This window comes from Neovison vison, chromosome 9, assembly GCF_020171115.1.
Source record: "Neovison vison isolate M4711 chromosome 9, ASM_NN_V1, whole genome shotgun sequence".
NCBI lineage: Eukaryota > Metazoa > Chordata > Mammalia > Carnivora > Mustelidae > Neogale > Neogale vison.
The window spans coordinates 96,494,694-96,515,445 of record NC_058099.1 but is presented as its reverse complement, the minus strand read 5'-3'; the positions used below and the strand labels follow the sequence as shown (position 1 = coordinate 96,515,445).

Below are 20,752 nucleotides of genomic sequence, written 5' to 3'. Positions count from 1 at the left end.
TTGTGATCTCTCTCTGTCAAATAAATAAATAAAATCTTTAAAAAAAAAAATTTAATGTTTATCCCTATAACAACCTGGAGACTGTCTTTTGGCTTCCATGGTTTTTGCTGAAAACCTTGAAAAGTATGGTTTTGTTGAAAAAGATAGTTTCTTATTCACTGATTCTGGGACGGGCCCGAGATACTGCATTTCTAACAACTTCCCTGGTGATATTGATACTACTAAACTGTGGACCAACAGATCGATTTAACAACACACAATATACTACAGAAGAGAGAATTAGTCAACACAATAACAAGTCAACAGAAAGCACCCAAATTGAAGGACAAGAAAATAACAGAATGGAAATAACTGAAGAGAGTATAAAAGGCATTTAAGACCTGTCAAACAGACCTAATTTACATGTAACCGAATAGCCCAGAATTTTCCAAAGCTAAACAGATACTGACCTACAAATTCAGCAAGATCAGAGAGCCCAAAGCAAAATAAAGACAAAACAACATAAAGGTACACCACAGTCAAACTGCTAAAGATGAACAACAGAAAGAAAAATCTTAGAAGTAAAAATCTTAGAAGTAACCAGAGTGTAGAAACATATTCCCTTCAAAGGAGAAATAAAAGATTAATAGGTAACTTTTCAACAAGAACCAGGGAAGCCAAAAGACAATGAATGAATATGACATATTGAGAATACTGAATGAAAAAAAGCCAACCAGAAATTCTATGCCCTGTGACAATATCTTTCAAAAAAGAAGTCAGAAAGAAAAGACATTCTCAGATAAGTAAGAGCTGAAGGTATCGGTCATCAGCAAACCTGTGATACAGAAATACTAAAAGGAGTTCTTTAAGCTGAAGGGAAATGATGTCAGGTGGAAGCATGGGAAAGAATAAATAACAAAGGAAAGAGTAAATAAGCAACAATAATATGAGTGCCCTGTGGGGTTTATGATGTCTACAGAAATAATACATATGATACCAATGGTACCAAAAGTGAAAAGAAGTAAATGGAGTTAAACTGCTCTCAAGTTCTTGAATTGTTTAGAAAATTATAACATACTAGCTTAAGATTGTAATAAGCCAAAAATGTACATTGTGGTATCTAGGATAATCCTAAAAGAACAGTACAAAAACTCTAACACAAAATCTAATAAAAGGATGAAAAAAATACAATCTCAAAAAAGAAGAAAGTTGGAAAACTCACAATTCCTGATTATAAAACTTTTTACAAAGCTATAATAATGCAGAGAGTATGGTATTGGCATTAAGATATATAGACACCAGAACTGAAAATCCAGAAACAAACCCACTCATTTATGGCCAAATGATACTTTGAAAGGGTTCTGAGACTACTGAGTGGGGAAATCATAGCCTCTTCATCAAATGGTGCTGGGATTTGAGTGTAGATATCCATTTGTTACTGGCTTTTTACACTTCCTATAATATTTACAAGGTTCATCCATGTTGTACCATGTATTTGATACTATTTAGCTGAATATTATTCAGCCATAAAAGAATAATGTACTAATACATGGTACAACATAGACAAAAATTATGAACACTATACAAAATGGTAGAAGTCATCAACACACATTCACATGCAAAAGAGTGACACTGCACCTCTACCTCAAACCAGCTACAAAACAAACTCAAACTGAAGCAAAACTACAACTATAAAGTTCCTGGAAGAAACTACAGGGGCCATTCTCCAAGAACTTGGATTTTTGAAATAGATTCTTAGATATGACACAAAAACACAAGCAACAACAACAAAAATAAATAAACAAGGTTTCATTAGAATGGAAAATCTTTGCTTCAAAGGACATTACCAGATCCAGACAGTGAAAAGACAAAACACAAAATGGGAGAAAAGACTTCCAAATCATATATTTGATAAAGGATCTGTATCTAGAAAATATAACTATTAACAACTCAACAAGAAACAAACAAACAAAAAACATTTAAAAAAGGGACAAATGATATGAATAGACATTTCTCCAAAGAAGATACATAAATTGCCAATAACCACTGCAATGATGCTCAAAAGAATTGGTAATCAGGAAAAAAAAAAATTAAAACTACAATAAGATACCATTTTATACCCATTAGAATGGATGTAAGTTTTAAAAGTCATATAACAACAAGTGTCATTAGGGATGTGGAATAATCAGAACCCTGACACATACTGGTATGAACAAAAAAATGGTACAGCCACTTAGGAAAATACTCAAGAAGTTAAACATAGAGTTAAACATAGAGTTACCATTTGACCCACAATTCCACTCCTGGGTATACACACAGAAATGAAATCATCTGTCCACGTTGTACACAAATCTGTATACAATGTTCACAGGAACATTATTCATGATAGACAAAGATCAAAACAGTCAAAATGTCCAGCAAATGATTAACAATTAAATCATACATTGCATTATCCATACAACAGCATAATTATCTAGTCATAAAAGAATGAAGTACTGACAGATGGTACAGGATGGATGAACTTCACAAAAACTGCATGAGTAGAATATTCTGGAGTTTCTCTTCAAATCATAAAAATCTTTCAACTTTTACTAAATATTTTCATGGCAATCGGCTATCATATGAGTATAAGAAGCTAGTAACAAAGGGTCACCTATTATATGACCCCATCTATATGAAATATCTAGACAAACAAATGTATTGAGACAGAATATAGATTAAGGGATGCCTGAGGCTGGAGAGGGATGAGGGGATTTGACAGTGATAGTCAATAAGCTCAGAGATTCTTTGGGGGTGAAAAAGTGTTCTAAAATTGACTGGTGATACTAAAAATCACTGAAATGTACCCTTTCTAAAAGTATGAAATATGGATCATTTATCAGTAAAAGTTTTTCAAAAAAACACAATGAGATACCACTTCACACCCACCAGTGTCATTCATCAGAAAGACAGGTAATAACAAGTGTTGATCAGGACATGGAAAAATTGGGACCTTCATACACTGGTGGTGGAAATGTAAAATGATTTAGGTGCCCAGAAAATATTCTGGTGGTTCCTCAAAACGTTAAGCACAAAGTCACAGTATGACTCAGGAATTCAACTCCTTGTCACAAAAAAAAAAACCACATATGGCTGATTCCACTTATATGAAATGTTCCAAATAAACAAATTCATAGAGAAATAAGTATATTTGTTGTTGGGAGCTGGGAAAGAAATGGGAAATGATTTCTGATGGGTAAGAGGTTTCTTTCTGGGGGTGGAAAACTGTATGATAGTTGCATGGCTCTGTGAATGTACTAGAAATATTGGATTAATGAAAGGAAGAAGGAAGAAAAGGAGGAGATCTCAAAAGCAGCTAAGTAAACCACCCACCAATTACCTAACCATGTGCCAGAAAAAAGTCCATCACTATTTAAAGAATACAACAAAATCCAGCAGGTAACAATGTAAATTGAAAATATACATTACAATATCCAGCATCCAATAAAAAATTGTAGGCATTCAAAAAAGCAGGAAAATATGACCTATAACCAGAAGAAACATCAATCAGTAGAAGGATACCTACAAATGACAAATAAATCAGGTACTGTAATATATTCCCTCTGGTAAAGAAGGTAATACAAAACATAAACATGATGAGGCAATGGAAATTATTAAAAAGCAATACAAATAAAACTTCTAGAGTAAAAACTGCAGGAAAAAAAAGATAAGGAGACATAAAGACATAGCGACAAAAACCTACCATTTTGCGCCGGTACCCCAAAATTCACATCCTTTCACATTCAAAATATATTCACTCCATCCCAGCAGCCCTCCCAAATCTTAACTCATTCCAGCATCAACTCAAAAGTCTGAAGTTCAAAGATTCATCTGAATACCAACTAAATCATATTTGGGTGAGACTCAAGGTACCATTCATTCATCTTTAAGCAAACTGCCCTCCAGCTGTGAATCTGTGAACTCGAACAATTTAAATGCTTCCAAAATATGACAGAACAGCCATAAGATAGACATTTCTGTTCCAAAAGGAAGCAGAAAAAAAGGAATTACGGTCCTAAGCAAGTCTAAAACCCAACAGGGCAAATTCTATCAGATCCAAGGCTCGAGAATAATCTTCTTTGACATGACAATCTGTCCTCCCAGCCCACTAGGGCAAAGGTCTTGCCTACAGGACACATTGGGACAAGGTTTCCGTCCTTGTTTACCAGTGGTTGGCCCCAAGACTCCCGGCTGCCCAGCCCCTATGGATTTGGGGGGCTCCACCCTTTGAAATCTAGGTGGAGACAGCCATTCTCGCTGGGCCTGTGTACTCTCCCCTGCTGCAAATAACACACTCCATCAAATTTGCTGTCTGAACCGTATGGCGGCAGCTGCTGCACCAGGCACTTACAGAGCTGCACCTGGGGCAACCGAGGAGCTCAGCGCCTGCAGAGCCCTCATTGTGAGGCAGCACCAGGTAGCATGCAGGTCTCCAAGCTCTAGCAGCTCTTCTTTGAAAGCACACTGCCATATAAGCATTTTAAAAAATAAAAAATAATACATTATACATGCACACTGTATTACAGGAGCATAAAAGGGAGAAAATAATTTTTTAAAAATATGTACCACAAGCTTTAGACGCAGCAACACAAATTTCTTCTGCAACATACTCCCCAGTTGGAAACTTCAGATACTCTCCTTCAGCTTTCTCAAGAGAATGATAAAGATACACTTGTAGGAGTGGATCTATTTGCTTCACCGGATTAGCATTTCCAGGAATATCACCATTCTGATGTACAGGAGATACGGATGTTCCTTCCATTTCTGTCATTGTAAGGCAAGCCATTCCCACGCAGAGTTTTTTTCAGAACATTTGCCTGTTAAGAAAAAAACAGTAAGTTACAGAATGAAGTGATACTGATACGGCATCTCTCATATATAAAGAAGGCTTCACCGAAAGCAGTCACTTTGTTAAATTCATTAACTGAATAAATACTGTGTACTACTATACAAAGCATAGTGAGAGAAATTGAGATTATAAACTTCCTGTGGACAAGGACCATAAAGCTGAAGTTTACAATTTAACTGAGGAAACATAATACAGATATGTAATATTAACAAAACAAACAAACAAAATTAGTCACAGGACAGAAGAGATCCCACTAGGCAACATAAATTCTCAACAAATGAATTACTATGACAATTGCTTATTGGGTGTCTGGAGGGGGTAAATAACATTTCAAACTGGGTTAAAACTGATGAGTTTTATTAGAGAGGTCACATTTAAAACTGATTCTGTACAACAGACTGGATTTGTATAAATGAGAGAATAGAACTGTGCTGAGAAGTAGGAAGGTTCAAGATCAATTCTAATTTACTGGCCTGAAGTATAGTATTTGAGAAGTTATGCCATTTAGAAAATGATTTTAAAAAAAAAGATATTTGTGGCAAATTGCAACTACATACCCAAAAAACATTTTTCCTTCCTCGTTACAGACCAGTTTTGTTGGAGAGAGCAACATACCCCCAAAGAACTGTACTTTCCCGCAGATGGATAGCCCAGTGAATCAGTTTCAACAAATGAGATTTAAGTGAGGTTACTGGGTGGTACTTCTAGGAGTCTTCCTTAAAAGGAAGTTGACTTGGCTTTTTGCCTTTTGCTTTTCCCCTTTCATTTTCTTCCTACCTGCCTCTGAGCATAAATACAGGGTAGGGCAGTCACTTTAAAACCATGGAGCAACCAGGAAGAAAATGCCAAGAGAATAAAAGACCTAGCAAACTTAAGCATCCAAATCAATGTCAAGAATCACCTATCTACCACCAGACATCTTAGTATTTGTAAATGAATGCAAACCTAACTGCTATAGTACAATATTAAGAAAAATCTGAATATCGGATCAAAGAACTTAAGAGGCACCTGGCTGGCTCAGTTGGTAGGTCATGTGACTCTTAATCTCAGGGTCATGAGTTCAAGCCCCACGGTGGGCATGAAGCCCACTTAAGAATAAATATACAAATAAATAAATCAGATCAAAGAAGTTAAACTTTATCCTACAGTCAATGATGAATTAGAAAGTTGAAACCAGAAACAGTTAAAAGGCGACTGCAACAGTCCAGGTAGAAGTAAGATCCTGAAGTGAAACTTCAACAGTTGAATGATGAATGGTAATGTAACAGCAAGAATTCAAGCAACTTGGTAATTAACTGAATAAAGAAGAAGACAGGAGTCCAGTTATGGGATGAATAAGTCACAGGAATAAAAGACACAGCACAGGGAACATAGTAATACTATAATAGTGTACAATAGTATAATAGTGTTGATGGCTACACTTGTGAGCACAGCATAATGTATAGAGATGCTGAATCTCTATACTGTACACCTGATACTAATGCAACACTGTGTTTCAACTATATAAAAAAAAGTTTTTAAAACCAGGAGTAAAAGACGGTATGAATATTTCAGGTTTAGACGGTGTGACTATTTCAGGTTTAGGAGATCTATAATACCATTAATGGAAATGAGAAAATGAAGACTTTGCCCCTTGATACTGGCAGGTAAGGAAAATCAAGACTGCTGCTTTACACACTTTTGTTTGAAAATGAAGTAGGGCAATTACACAAGCATCTAACTAGCAGCTAAACATGAGACTGACATCAGAAAGAACTAAAAATCTCACCACCTTTCCCTCAGATGTACTCATTTAACTCATGAGCAGAGCCATGTGAAGGAAGAAGGGGAAAATAACAGCAAACAGACAGCATACAGCATTTACTGAGTGCCAAGCACCATACTAAGTTTAGACATTAAAGGAAAGAGAAACGATGATTAAGTGAAGTGCAAGGTGAAATTCAGCTCTGTATCTAACTATAAGGACCTTATTAAATTAGAGAAAACACTAGAGTTTAATACTTAGTTCTTGGGGTGCCTGGGTGGCTCAGTGGTTTAAAGCCTCTGCTTTCAGCTCGGGTCATGATCCCGGGGTCTTGGGATCGAGTCCCACATCGAGCTCTCTGCTTCGGCGGGGAGCCTGCTTCCTTCCTCCTCTCTCTCTCTCTCTCTGCCTGCATTCTCCTACTTGTGATCTCTGTCTGTCAAATAAATAAATAAAATCTTTAAAAAAAAATACTTAGTTCTTCAAATAACTGGGGATTTCCAGTGACTAGAGAAACGAGAAACAAGAAACTGGCAATTGTTAAAACCACAAGATTTGTGAAGTCTACCTGCAACTGCGTACACAAATTCAAACAATTTTAATTTGTTCAAAAATAAAAATTTTTATAAATTTTCTTTTAATTTATTACACTCTTTTTTTACTCAGAGAACCTCATCTAAAATGAACTCTTAGCCATTAATGGGCAAATTTGCAAGCATGTCATCAATTTGTCCTCACCATTGTTTGGATCCTATACTTTCCTTCTGGACTTTTTTAATTACACATGTAAGTGGTACCATGCAGTATTTATCATTCTAACTTATTTTACTTGCCCCTGAGTTTTCTCCATGTTGTTGCAAATAATGTGTATTCCTTTTTTTTAAGGCTGAATACTCCTCCTCTGTGTGTGTGTGTGTGTGTGTGTGTGTGTGTACACATATATACTTACTTCTTCCTATTTGGATGCTTTTGATATCCTATACAAACCCATAAAATCTACTGATAATAATTACAAACACTAGAACAAATTATCCTTAAAAAACACTGAAGAGGGGCGCCTGAGTGGCTCAGTGGGTTAGGCCGCTGCCTTCGGCTTGGGTCATGATCTCAGGGTCCTGGAATCGAGTCCCGCATCGGGCTCTCTGCTCAGCGGGGAGCCTGCTTCCTCCTCTCTCTCTCTGCCTGCCTCTCTGCCTACTTGTGATCTCTCTCTGTCAAATAAATAAATAAAATCTTAAAAAAAAAACAAAACACTGAAGATATTGACAAGCAGACAGCAACTGAAGGAGATATGACCCTTGACCAAAGGAAAAACACCAAATGAGGTCCATATTCTTCCATCTTTTATCCTAAAGAACTACAAAGTCTTTGTAGTGCCCAGGTGGTTGCTGGAAAAGAGGACAGAGTTCTTATACAAAGTTGTAGTCTTACTGGCTAGAAGAATCAAGGAAGCTGCTAAATCAGAAAGAAATCAAAGGCAGAAATCCTGGGAAAAAAGAGGGGCTGATTCCTGAACTCCCATGCTTGGGATGAGATTCCAAAAAGCCCAGGGAGAGGCAATAACTAGGAACCTAAAAAAAAATAGGAAGAGATTTCATTAGCTACCTGGTCCTGGGGAATCAGAGTTTGAATGTAGAAGGAATTGGTAAATATCGCACCCTTTTCACTGAAACTCTAGAAAAGGCACAATTGAGGAATAAGAGCCATATATCAGAAGTAAGGACAAAACTGGAATGAACAGTCCTAACAAAGCCTAACACCAAGCCCCCACAGGGTGAACTACCTTCTACAACAAAGCTCTACACTTCAAAGAAAGACTGAAATCCACACTATCCAGAGTTTATACAAGATAACATCCACAACAGACAACTGTCAACTGAAACTTATTTAACATAAAGAAAAAATGTTATAGAGAGTCAAGAGATAAAATATGAAGAAAGGAATAACAGCAAATCCAAATGTTGAATTTATTTTATAAAATTTGTTCACTATGATACAAATGTAATAGACTCACATTAAAAGATAAATGCATGAAGATATAAAAACCATATGACCTCTACAATACTGAGCAATCCAACACATGTGAACAAGGCAGAAGAAATACTTGGAAAAATATTTGCTAAATTTTTTCTAAATTTGAATATCTCAAACCATGAATACAAACAGTTCATATAGCCCCAATTTGTAAAAATCCGTATCTAGTTACATCATAATCAAATTGTTAAAAATCAAAGAGAAAATCTAAAAAGTAGCCATATACATACGGGAGAGCCATGATAAAACTTACAACTGACATTTGAAAAGTGACCTTTAAAATTTAAGATAAACAAATATATTTTCAGATAAATGGATGCTGAGAGAACACATCACCAAAAACTGCCCCCAAACTTTAAGAAATGCTTAAAATAAAAAGGTCTCTGGATTAAGGCAAACGATACCAGATGCAAACTTAGATTTGTAGAATGGAATGAAGAACTCAAAAATAGTAAATATGTGGGTAAGTATAACATCCTATTTTTCTTTCTTTTCTTAAATTTTTAAAAAGACAATAACAATTATTTAAAAGCATGATAATGGACAGTGAAATTTATAATAGATGTAAAAGCAAAAGAGATAACAATAGCCAAAAGGATGAAAAGGAGTAAAATGAAAAGTACATGTGACAAAATTCATGAGAGCTTGGAAAAATAAGAAACAGTGCTATCAGCAAAATCAGAAATTTCAAAGAACTGATGGAAGATAAAAAGTAGATAGGAACAGATGACAGACACAACAGAATGGAGGAAATACTCTATTTAAAATACATACAGAAGGGGGTATTTAAAAATAGTCTGCATACACATACAAAAAGCATAAATTTGGAGTGATAAGGATCATCACATATTAGGGGTGAAGGGGGACAGGAAGAACGCATAAAAGAGGAGGGCCAAAATGAGCAGCAAAACAGCCGACTACAGATGAAACAAACATAATACAGGGAAGAGAGTGTTTTTGTCTCCTTGGGATGAATACCTACCATATACACTGACATGGATGGAACTGGAGGGTATTATGCTAAGTGAAATAAGCCAATCAGAGAAAAACATTATCATATGGCTTCATTCATATGTGGGATATAAGAAATAGTACAGAGGATCATAGGGGAAGGGAGGGCAAACTGAATGGAAGGAAATCAGAGAGGGAGAAAAACCACGAGACTCTTGACTCTAGGAAACAAACTGAGGGTTACAGAGGGGAGGTGAGTGGGGGGATGAGCACTGGATGCTCTACACAACCATGAGTCATTGTACACTACATGTGACACTAATGATGTACTATATGTTGGCTAATTGAATTAAAATTTTAAAAAATTCTCCTTGGTATCCTCAGAGAGATTCAGAATATTTTGAAAACATAAAGCATCAGTAAAGGATCATTAAAAAGGATCAGAGAATGAAAATAGTTAACCACAAAAAAATAATGACAATTCAGTGAAAACACTGAATAATACAGCAGAAAATATCAAATAATTTAGAAGACAAATTCAAGACAAACTCCTGGTCTCCCAGATCAAGAGAGAGAAATTATGAGCAAAAAAACTAAGAGGGGGAAATAATCAAGAAAGTCTAACTCTAAGCACTCCATTAGGCAGAAAAAAGAACACAGACAAGAAAAAACATTTAAAAATAAAAGAAGAAATTTCACTGGTACTAAACATGTCTAGGTTCACAGTAAAAGAATCTTCTGAGAGGAGATAAAGTTTAGTTTTAAAAACACTTTTACTAAGGCGCCTGGGTGGCTCAGTGAGTTAAAGCCTCTGCCTTCAGCTCAGGTCATGATTCCAGGGTCCTGGGTTCAAGCTCACATCAAGCTTTCTGCTCAGCAGGGAGCCTGCTTCCTCCCGTCTCTCTGCCTGCCTCTCTGCCTGCTTGTGATCTCTGTCTGTCAAATAGATAAAATCTTTAAAAAAAAAAAAAAATAAATAGGGATGCCTGGCTGGCTCAGTGGGTTAAAGCCTCTGCCTTCAGCTTGGGTCATTATCTCAGAGTCCTGGGATGGAGCTCTGCATCAGACTCTCGGCTTAGCAGGGAGCCTGCTTCCTCCTCTCTCTCTCTGCCTGCCTCTCTGCCTACTTGTGATCTCTGTCTGTCAAATAAATAAATAAAATCTCTTTAAAATAAAATAAATAAAAACACTTTTACTTACACAGATAAAAAGAAACAGTCATAAAATCAAGGACAACAAGGAAGCTCTAAAAGAGTTCAAATTATTTTTCCTTCTTTACAATCTTGGGAAGTAGTTACTTCTAACAGACCAAAATACACCTACAATTTAGTATATGAGTCTGTTCTAGTCACCTGTATGATCATACTCCTTTTTTTGTTGTTGTTAAAGTCTTTTAAAATTTTCATTTTTACAGTTGCATTCTATCCTTTTGTTGTAATTAATTTTTGTATATGCATAAATTTTTCTTTCTTTACAATTTTGAGATGTAGTTTAATTAACTGACCAAAATATACTCAGATATAGTATATTGCTCTGTTCTGTTCACCTGTCTGTATTCTTTTTTGTTTTCTTTTTTTGTTTAATTTTCATTTTTACAGTTACAGTCTATCCTTTCATTGTGTTTAATTTTATTTTTATACATATATAAGTTTTTCTATCATTACAATTTTGGGATCTAATTTTCTAATAAAATACACACAGAATCCAGTGTATTGCTTTGTTCTGTTCAACTGTCTGATTATAATCTCTCTCTCTTAATTTTCTTTTTTTTTTCCAGTTTCAGGTCTCTTCTGAATTGTTTCATGTATATTTCTCTGGGGTCGTCATGGCCATTTTAGTATTCTGCTCTCTTGCTCATCTATTCTTCTATGGACAAAATGACAAGATGGAAAAACTCACCTCAAAAAAAGAGAACAAGAGGCAGTACTGACTGCTAGGGACCTAATCAGTATAATATAAGTAAGATGTTGGAACTACAGTTCAGAATAATGATTATAAGGATACTAGCTGAATTTGAAAAAAAGCATAGAAGACAACAGAGAACCCCTTTCTGGAGAAATAAAAGAACTAAACTCTAATCAAGTAGAAATTAAAAAGGCTATTAAAGAGATGCAATAAAAATGGCGGCTCTAACTGCAAGGATAAATGAGGCAGAAAAGAGAATTAGTGATACAGAAGACCAAATAATGGGAAATAAAGAACCTTAGAAAAAAAGAGAGAAACAATTATTTGAGATCACAAGGAGAGAATTCAAGAGATAACTGATACCATAAGGCAAAACGATATTTGAAACACTTGGGATCCCAGAGGAAGGGCAGGGGGGTGGGGTAGAGAAGGTATACCAGAGCAAATTATAGCAGAGAACTGCCCTAACCTGGGGAAGGTAAAAGGCATTAAAGTCCAGAAGGCACAGAGAACACCCCCCCCATCAAAATCAATAAAATAATTTAATACCCTGACATATAACAGTGAGGCTTGCAAATTTCAAAGATGAAGAGAAAATCCTGAAAGCAGCTCTGGACAAGAGGTCCTTAACCTACAAGGGTAGAATATAAGGCTGGCAACAGATCTGTTCACAGACACCTGGCAGGCAAGAAAGGATGGGCACGATATATTCAATGTGCTAAACGTGAAAAATATGCAACCAAGAATACTTTATCCAGCAAGGCTATCGTTCAGAATAGGAGAAATAAGGAGCAGCCAAGATAAACAGAAACTAAAGGTGTTTGTGAACATTAAACTACTGCAAGAAATATTAAAGGGGATCCTCTGAGTAGAGAACCCAAAAGTAACAAAGAACAGAAAGGAACAGAGATAATCTACAGGAACAGTGACTGTACAAATAATATAATAGCACTAAAGTCATATCTTTCACTATTCACTCTGAATGTAAATAGATTAAATGCTCCAATCAGAAGACACAGGGATTCAGGGCGCCTGGGTGGCTCAGTGGGTTGAGCCGCTGCCTTCGGCTCAGGTCGTGATCTCAGGGTCCTGGGATCGAGTCCCACATCGGGCTCTCTGCTCAGCAGGGAGCCTGCTTCCTCCTCTCTCTCTCTGCTTGCCTCTCTGCCTACTTGTGATCTCTCTCTCTGTCAAATAAATAAATAAAATCTTAAAAAAAAAAAAAAGAAGACAGGGATTCAGACAGAATTAAAAAACAAAAAACAAAACAACCATCAAAATGCTGCTTACGAGAGACTAACTTTAGACCCAAAGACACCTCCAGACTGAAAGTGAGGGGGTGGAGAACCATTTACCATGCTAATGGACATCAAAAAAAAAACTGGAGTAGCCATCCTTATATCAGATATACTAGATTTTAAACCAAAGACTGTAGTAAGAATGAAGAAGCACACTATATCATAATAAAAGGGTCTATTCAACAAGAAGATCTAACAATTATAACTCCCCTAACTTGGAAGAAACCAAATATATAAACCACTTAATTATAAAATTAAAGAAACTAATTAATAATATTACAATAATAGTAGGGGACTTTAACACCCCACTCACAGCAATGGACAGATCATGTAAGCAGAAAATCAACAAGGAAACAAGTGCTGTTAATGACACACTGGACCAGAGGAACTTCACAGATACATTCAGAGCATTTCATCCTAAAGCAGAATACACATTCTTCTTGAATGCACATGGAACATTCTCCAGAATAGACGACATACTGGGTCACAAATCAGATCTCAACTGATACAAAAAAGACTGAGATTACATCAGGCATATTTTAAGACCACAATGCTTTAAAACTTCAAGTCAACCACAAGAAAAATTTGAAAGAAAAATACATGGAGGCTAAAAAGCATCCTACTAAAGAATGAATGGGTCAACCAGGAAATTAAAGAAGAATTTTTAAAAACTCATGGAAACAAATGAAAAGGAAAACACAACTCTTCAAAATCTTTGAGATGAAGCAAAGGCAGTCCTAAAAGGGAAGTATATAGCAATGCAAGCCTTTCTCAAGAAATAAGAAATGTCTCAAAGACAAACCTAACCTTACACCTAAAGGAGCTGGAGAAAACAACAAATAAAGCCTAAACCCAGCAGGAGAAGAGAAATAATAAAGATCAGAGCAGAAATCAATGCAATAGACACTAGAAGAAAAGGAGACCAAATCAACAAAACTAGGAACTAGTTCTTTGAAAATATTAATAAGATCGATAAACCCCTGGCCAGACTTACCAAAAAGAAAAGAGAAAGGACCCAAATAAATAAAATCATGAATGAAAGAGGAGAGATCATAACCAACAGCACAGAAGTACAATTATAAGAATATAATATGAGGGGTGCCTAGGTGGATCAGTGGGTTAAAGCCTCTGCCTTCAGCTTGGGTCATGGTCTCAGGGTCCTGGGATCGAGCCCCACATCAGGCTCTCTGCTAGGCAGGGAGCCTGTTCCCCCACTCTCTCTGCCTGCCTCTCTGCCTACTTGTGATCTCTCTCTCTCTGTCAAATAAAGTCAAATCTTGAAAGAAAAGAACATACTATAGCCTACTACAAAGGAGGCAAGAATATGAAATGGAGGAGGACAGTTTCTTCACTAATTGTTGCTAATCCATTACACACAAATAAGTGAAACTTGACCACTATCTTACACCATATACAAAAATAAATTCAAAATGTGTTAATAACTTGAATGTAAGACCTGAAAGCATAAAATTAGGAGAAGAAAACATGGACTGAAGTTCTTTGACTTTGAACAGACATTTTGCCAAAGAAGCCATATAGGCACCAACAGGAACATGAAAAGATGCTGAACATCACTAAGTATCAAGGAAATGCAAATCAAAACACATACTATCTCACACCTGTCAGACGGGCTATTACCAAAAAGGCAAAATATAAATGTTGGTAAGGATGTGAAGAAAAGGGAACCTGTGCACACTGTAAGTGGGAATGTAAATTGGTATAGCCTCTATGGAAAACAGTGGCTATACCAGTTCACATTCCCACCAACAGTACAAGAGGGTTCCTTTTTCTTCACACCCTTGTCAACATTTGTTGATACTTGTGTTGTTGATTTTAGACATTCTAAAAGATGAGGTGATATCTCATTATAGTTTTGATTTGCATTTCCCTGATAATGGGTAATGTTGAGCATCTTTTCATCGGTCTAATGACCATCTGCACATCTTTTGGGGGAAATGTCTGTTCATGTTTTCTTCCCATTTTTTAATTGGGTGATTTGGGTTTTGGGTGGTGAGTTGTATAGGTTCTTTACATATTTTGGATACCAACCCCTTATGAGATATGTCATTTGCAAATACCTTTTCCCATTCAGTAGGTTGCCTTCTCCTTTTGTTGACTGTCTCCTTTGCTGTGCAGAACCGTTTTATTTTGATGTAGTCTTGATCGTTTATTTTTGCTTTTCTTTCCTTTGCCTCAGGAGACGTACATAGAAAATGTTGCTATGGCTGATGTCAGAGAAACTACTGCCTGTGCTCTCTTCAAGGATTTTGTGGTTTCATGTCTCACATTTAGGTCTTTAATCCATTTTCAGTTTATTTTTATGTATAGTGAAAGTGGTTCAGTTTCATTCTTTTGCAAGTAGCTGTCCAGTTAACAACACCATTTGCTGAAGACACTGCCTTTTTCCCATTGTATATTCTTTCCTTCTTTGTCAGAGATTAATTGACCACATAATTGTGGGTTTATTTCTGGATTTTCTGCTCTACGCCATTGACCTATATATCTATTTTTATGCCCATACCATACTGTTTTCCTTACTATAGCTTTGTAGTATAATTCAAAATCTGGGAGAGGAAGACCTCCAGCTTTGCTTTTTTTTTTTTTTCAAAATTGCTTTGGCTATTCTGTGGTTCCATACCAATTGTACCATCATTTGTTCTGGATCTATGAAAAATGCTGTTGGTATTTCGATAGGGATTGGATTAAATCTATACATTACTTCGGGTAGTACAGACATCTTAACAATATTTGGTTCTTCTAATCCATCAACATGGAATGTCTTTCTTTGCATCATCTTCAGCTTCTTTTATCAATGTTTCATAGCTTTCAGAGTACAGGTCCCCACCTCTTTGGTTAAGTTTATTCCTAGGTAGGGGTGCCTGGGTGGCTCAGTGGGTTAAAGCCTCTGCCTTCAGCTCAGGTCATGATCCCAGAGTCCTCTCTGCTCTAGCAGGGAGCTTGCTTCCTCCTCTCTCTCTGCCTGCCTCTCTGCCTACTTGTGATCTCTATCTGTCAAATAAATAAATAAAATATTTTTTTAAAAAGTTTATTCCTAGGTATTCTGATAGTTTTGGTGCAATTATAAGTGGAATTTTTTCTTAATTTCACTTACTACTGCTTCACTATTAGCACATAGGAATGGAACAGATTTCTGTACATTGATTTTGTATCCTGCGTCTTTACTGAATTCCTTTAGCCATTTTGGTAGTTTTTGGTAGTCTTTAGGGTATTCTATATATAGTATCATGTCATCTGTAAAGAGTTTACCAATTTGGATGCCTTTTATTTCTTTATGTTATCTAACTGCTACATCTATGAATTCCAGTATTATGCTGAATAAAAATGGTGAGAGTGGGCATCCTTGTCCTGACCTTAGGGAAAAGCTTTCAGTATTTCACTACTGAGGATGATGCTGTGGGTTTTTCATATAAGGCCCTTTGTTGAGGTATGTTACCTCTAGACCTATTTTGCAGAGGATTTTTATCATGAATGGATATTATACTTTTCAAATGCTTTCTCTTTATCTACTGAAATGATCATATGGTTTTTATCCTTCCTCTTCCTGAGGTGATCTATCACATTGGTTACTTTGTAAATAGTTTACCATCCCTGTGCCCCAGGAATAAATCCCGTTTGGCCAGGAGATATTATCTCTCTAATGTATTGTTGGATTTGGCTTCCTAGTATTTTGTTGAGGATTTCTGCATCATATTCATGAGATATTGTCCTGCGTTCTCTTTGTGTGATGTCTTTATCTGGTTTTGGTAACAAGGTGATACTGGCCTCATAGAATGAATTTTTAAAAGTTTTCCTTGGGGCACCTGGGTGGCTCAGTGGGTTAAAGCTTCTGCCTTCGGCTCAGGTCATGATCTCAGGGTCCTGGGATCGAGCCCTAAATCGGGCTCGCTCAGCAGGGAGCCTGCTTCCTCCTCTCTCTCTGCCTGCCTCTCTAACTGCTTGTGATCTCTCTGTGTGTCAGATAAATAATAAAATCTTTAAAAATAAAATAAAATAAAATGAAAAATAAAAGCTTTCCTTCCTCTTCTGTTTTTTTGGAATAGTGTGAGAACAATACGTATTAACTCTAAATGTTTGGCATAACATGCCTGTGAAACCCTCTGGTCCTGGGCTTTTGGGGGAGGGGGAAGTTTTTTTATTACAGATTCAATTTCATTGCTGGTAACTGGTCTGTTCAAATTTTCTATTTCTTCCTGCTTCAGTTTTGATAGCTTAGAGGTTTCTAGGAACTTATCCATTTCTTCTAGGTTGTCAAATTATTGACATATAGGTTTTCATAACATTCTGTTACAACTGTATTACAACTGTACTTCTGTGGTATTGGTTGTTACTTCTCTTTCATTAGTGATGTTTATTTGGGTGTTCTCTCTCTCTCTCTCTCTTTAGATGAGTATGACTGGAGGTTTACCAATTTTGTTGAGCAGACTCCACACTGAGGAGGGAGCCCAACGTGGGGCTTGATCCTAGGATCCTGGGATCAGGACCTCAGCCAAAGGCAGAAGCTTAACTGACTGAGCCACCCAGGTGCCCCTACAATTGTTATATTCTCTTGTTGGACTGTCCCCTTTATTATTATATAGTGTCCCTCTTTGTCTCATTACAGTCTTTGTTTTAAAGGCTATTTTGTCTTATATAACTGTTGCTACTCTGGCTTTCTTTTGACACCCATTTGCATGATATATGTTTCTTGATCCCCTCATTTCAATGTGTTATTTTCAATCTTTTGGTCTGAGATGAGTCTCTTGCAGGCAGCATTAAGATGAGTCTTATTTTTCTATCCATTCTGTCACCCTACGTCTTTTGATCGAAGTTTTGAGCCCATTTACATTCAAAATTAACACTAATTAACTTTATTCAATTTTATTAATATTAGTATCAATTTTAATTTAATTTTATTTTATTAATTTTATTATTAATTTACTAGTATTATTTAATTTTATTTTTATTAATTGTATTAATTAATACTAGTATGGATGTATTGCCATTTTGTTACCTGTTTTGTGTTTCTATAGATTTTCTCTGATCCTTTCTTCTTTTGCTCTCTTTAGAGATATACTTGGATTCCTTTCTCCTTATTCTTTGCATAGCTATTACTGGTTTTTGATTTGTGGTTACCAGTAGGTTCACATATAAAAAATTCTTCCTATAGCAATCTATATTAAGTCGATGGTCACTTAAGTTTGAACCCATTCTTTACTCCTCTTCCCCCACCCTAAAGTTTTATATATATTTAGGCATATGTCATATTTTATATCTTTTTATTTCTTTATGAATCCTTTGATTTTTATAGAAATACTTATTTTTACTGTTTTTGTGTTTTTTTTACTTTTCTTACTCTCTCATGGTCTTTCCTTCCCACTCAGAGTACCCTTTGATATTTCTTGGAAGGCTGGTTTAAGGGTCAGGAACTCTTAGTTTCTTAGTCTGAGAAACACCTTATCACTTCTTCTAGTCTGAATGATAGCCTTGCTGGACAGAGTATTATTGGCTGCAGATTTTTCCCTTTTAGCACTTTGAATGTATCATGTCACTCCCTTCTGGCCTGCAAAGTTTCTGCTGAAAAATCTGTTGATACCCTTATGAGGTTTGCCTTGTATGTAACTGTCTTCTCTTGTTTTAAAATTTTTTTCTTTATTGCTACTTTTTGCATTTTAATTACTGTGTGTCTTGGTGTGAACCTCCTTGGACTAAATTTGGGGTAGGGGGAATCTCTGTGCCTCCTGGATCTGGATATGTTTCTTTCCCCTAATTAGGGAAGTATTCAGCTATTATTTCTTCAAACAAATTTTCTGCCCCTTTTCTCTCTCTTCCTCTTGTACGATCCCTTCAATGTAAATGTCATTGTGCTTGACAGAGTCCCAGAGTTTCCTAAGACTACTTTGGATTTGCAGAATTTTCTCTCCTCTCCTTTGCTCAGCTTGGTTCCTTTCCATTACTCTTATTCCAGATCATTAATTCATTCCTCTGCTTCACCTAGCCTGCTATGTATTCTATCAAGTATATTTTTTATTTCACTGTGTTTTTCATCTCTGATAGGCTCTTTATCTTTTTATTAAGGGTTTTGAGATGCAACAAAAGTGGATCTAACAGGCAAGTTTATAACAATACAAAGCTACATCAAGAAACAAGAAAAATCTCAAATAACCTAACCATACACCTAAAGGAGGTAGAAAAAGAACAAACAAAACCGAAACCCAGCAAATAATAATAAAAATTAGAGCAGAAATAAATTATACATAAAGAAAAAAAATAGATCAATGAAACCAGAATCTGATTCTTTGAAAAGATCAACAAAACTGATATGCTAATCTCAGAAAATAGGGATTAAATACATTTCAAAAACCACAGCAATACAAGCAATCTTTAAAAGAACTAACAAAACCTAATTAATGGTTATAAAATTTTCAGTAATTCATGCAAAAATACATTGACTAGCTTCTCACTAAAGCAGAAATAATAACTTATATCTTTGGTGACCTCACAATGGGTGATTACACACCAGAGGTTCTTCCCCCAGATCTTAAAGAGCTAACTGGAAGGAGGCATTCTGCCTCCTCAATAATGCCTTAACATTTTAAAGGCATTGCTAACCCTGAAGAAGTAGGTCTTTTACTTCCAGCCATCCCAGGGCTATTTGTACACACTTTGTTACCTCTGGAGTGCTTTAAGAGCCTTTGTTCCTCCACAGCATAACTGTGGTCACCGACAGATCTGTCAATAAAAACAAATGATATCTACTCATACTCACTCACCTGCCATTTCCCTTTTATTCAATTTGGAACTACAGTCTGGAAAGTGATGTTATTAAGTGAGCTCCCTCAAAATTCAACACCAGTGATGGGCGAGGCACTATTCCAGGTGCTAAGGACATAGCAGTTGACATCACTGAAATGGTTTGCCTCCTTGTTTCTTACATTTTAGCAATTCACAGACAATTAAGCAAAGACAAATCATAGGGTACAAGAAAGTACCCTATTTCTTCATTTAAATAAAATGAAGACCGTATTAAATCAAAACAAATGTACATCAATTAATACTGAAAATGAAGAAATACATCATCTCACATTGGATTACAAATCCAAGTTCAACCTTTGTTCAACATCTAACACATTCAAAGCAATTCAGGAATGGTGAAATTAGATTTAAGTTTACAATTATTCTAGAATTTTATCTATGAAAGCAGCATAGATTTTCAAGATGCATAATGGACAGTGGATACAAATGGTTTATTGTACCAAGATGGAGGAAAACATCAAATTTTTTTAAAAAGGAATATGCATGGGTGCCTGGGTGGCTCAGTGGGTTAAGCCGCTGCCTTCGGCTCAGGTCATGATCTCAGGGTCCTGGGATCGAGTCCCACATCGGGCTCTCTGCTCAGCGGGGAGCCTGCTTCCTCCTCTCTCTCTCTGTCTGCCTATTTGTGACCTCTCTCTGTCAAATAAATAAATAAAATCTTTAAAAAAAAAAAAAAGGAATATGCAATAGCCCTATAAACAATGAAACAATGCCAAAAAACAACATTCATCATAGACACAATTTGTCAACTAAAAATTAAGGGGGGGAAATCTCCTTTAAAGTTAATGCGAAAATTTTTAAGTACATTATAAAAAATAGTAACATTTGAATACAGCTCTAAGTACAAATGAAGCAAAGCTAAAATAATATTCACATGAAATTATGTCTTAAATATATATTAATTTTTTAATAAAACATATCTAAAGATGTTTAAAGAATGAAGAAAATCACCTGATGAAATCTGTAAAAAGAAATTAATTCAGAGAAGCAAAAAATGAAGTAGTTAAAATAAAAAAACAATAAAAACATAAGATGTAGATCACCATGCCAACAGAATTTTCCAAGATAAAGGAAATGCTCTGTATCTGTACTGTACAATATAATAACTGTCACACATGGTTACAGAATACTTGAAATTTA

The 20,752-nt window shown here is 35.9% G+C and overlaps 1 protein-coding gene across 1 annotated transcript in view; it reads right to left on the bottom strand.

Moving 5' to 3' along the window:
• Window positions 1–20,752, bottom strand: part of JAK2 (Janus kinase 2) — a 127,595-nt gene that overhangs the window by 76,664 nt on the left and 30,179 nt on the right. The window contains exon 3 of the mRNA XM_044265992.1: window positions 4,585–4,835. Coding sequence (XP_044121927.1) covers window positions 4,585–4,804 — 220 coding nt within the window. The 5' untranslated portion in view covers window positions 4,805–4,835. The remainder of the gene's footprint in view (window positions 1–4,584; window positions 4,836–20,752) is intronic.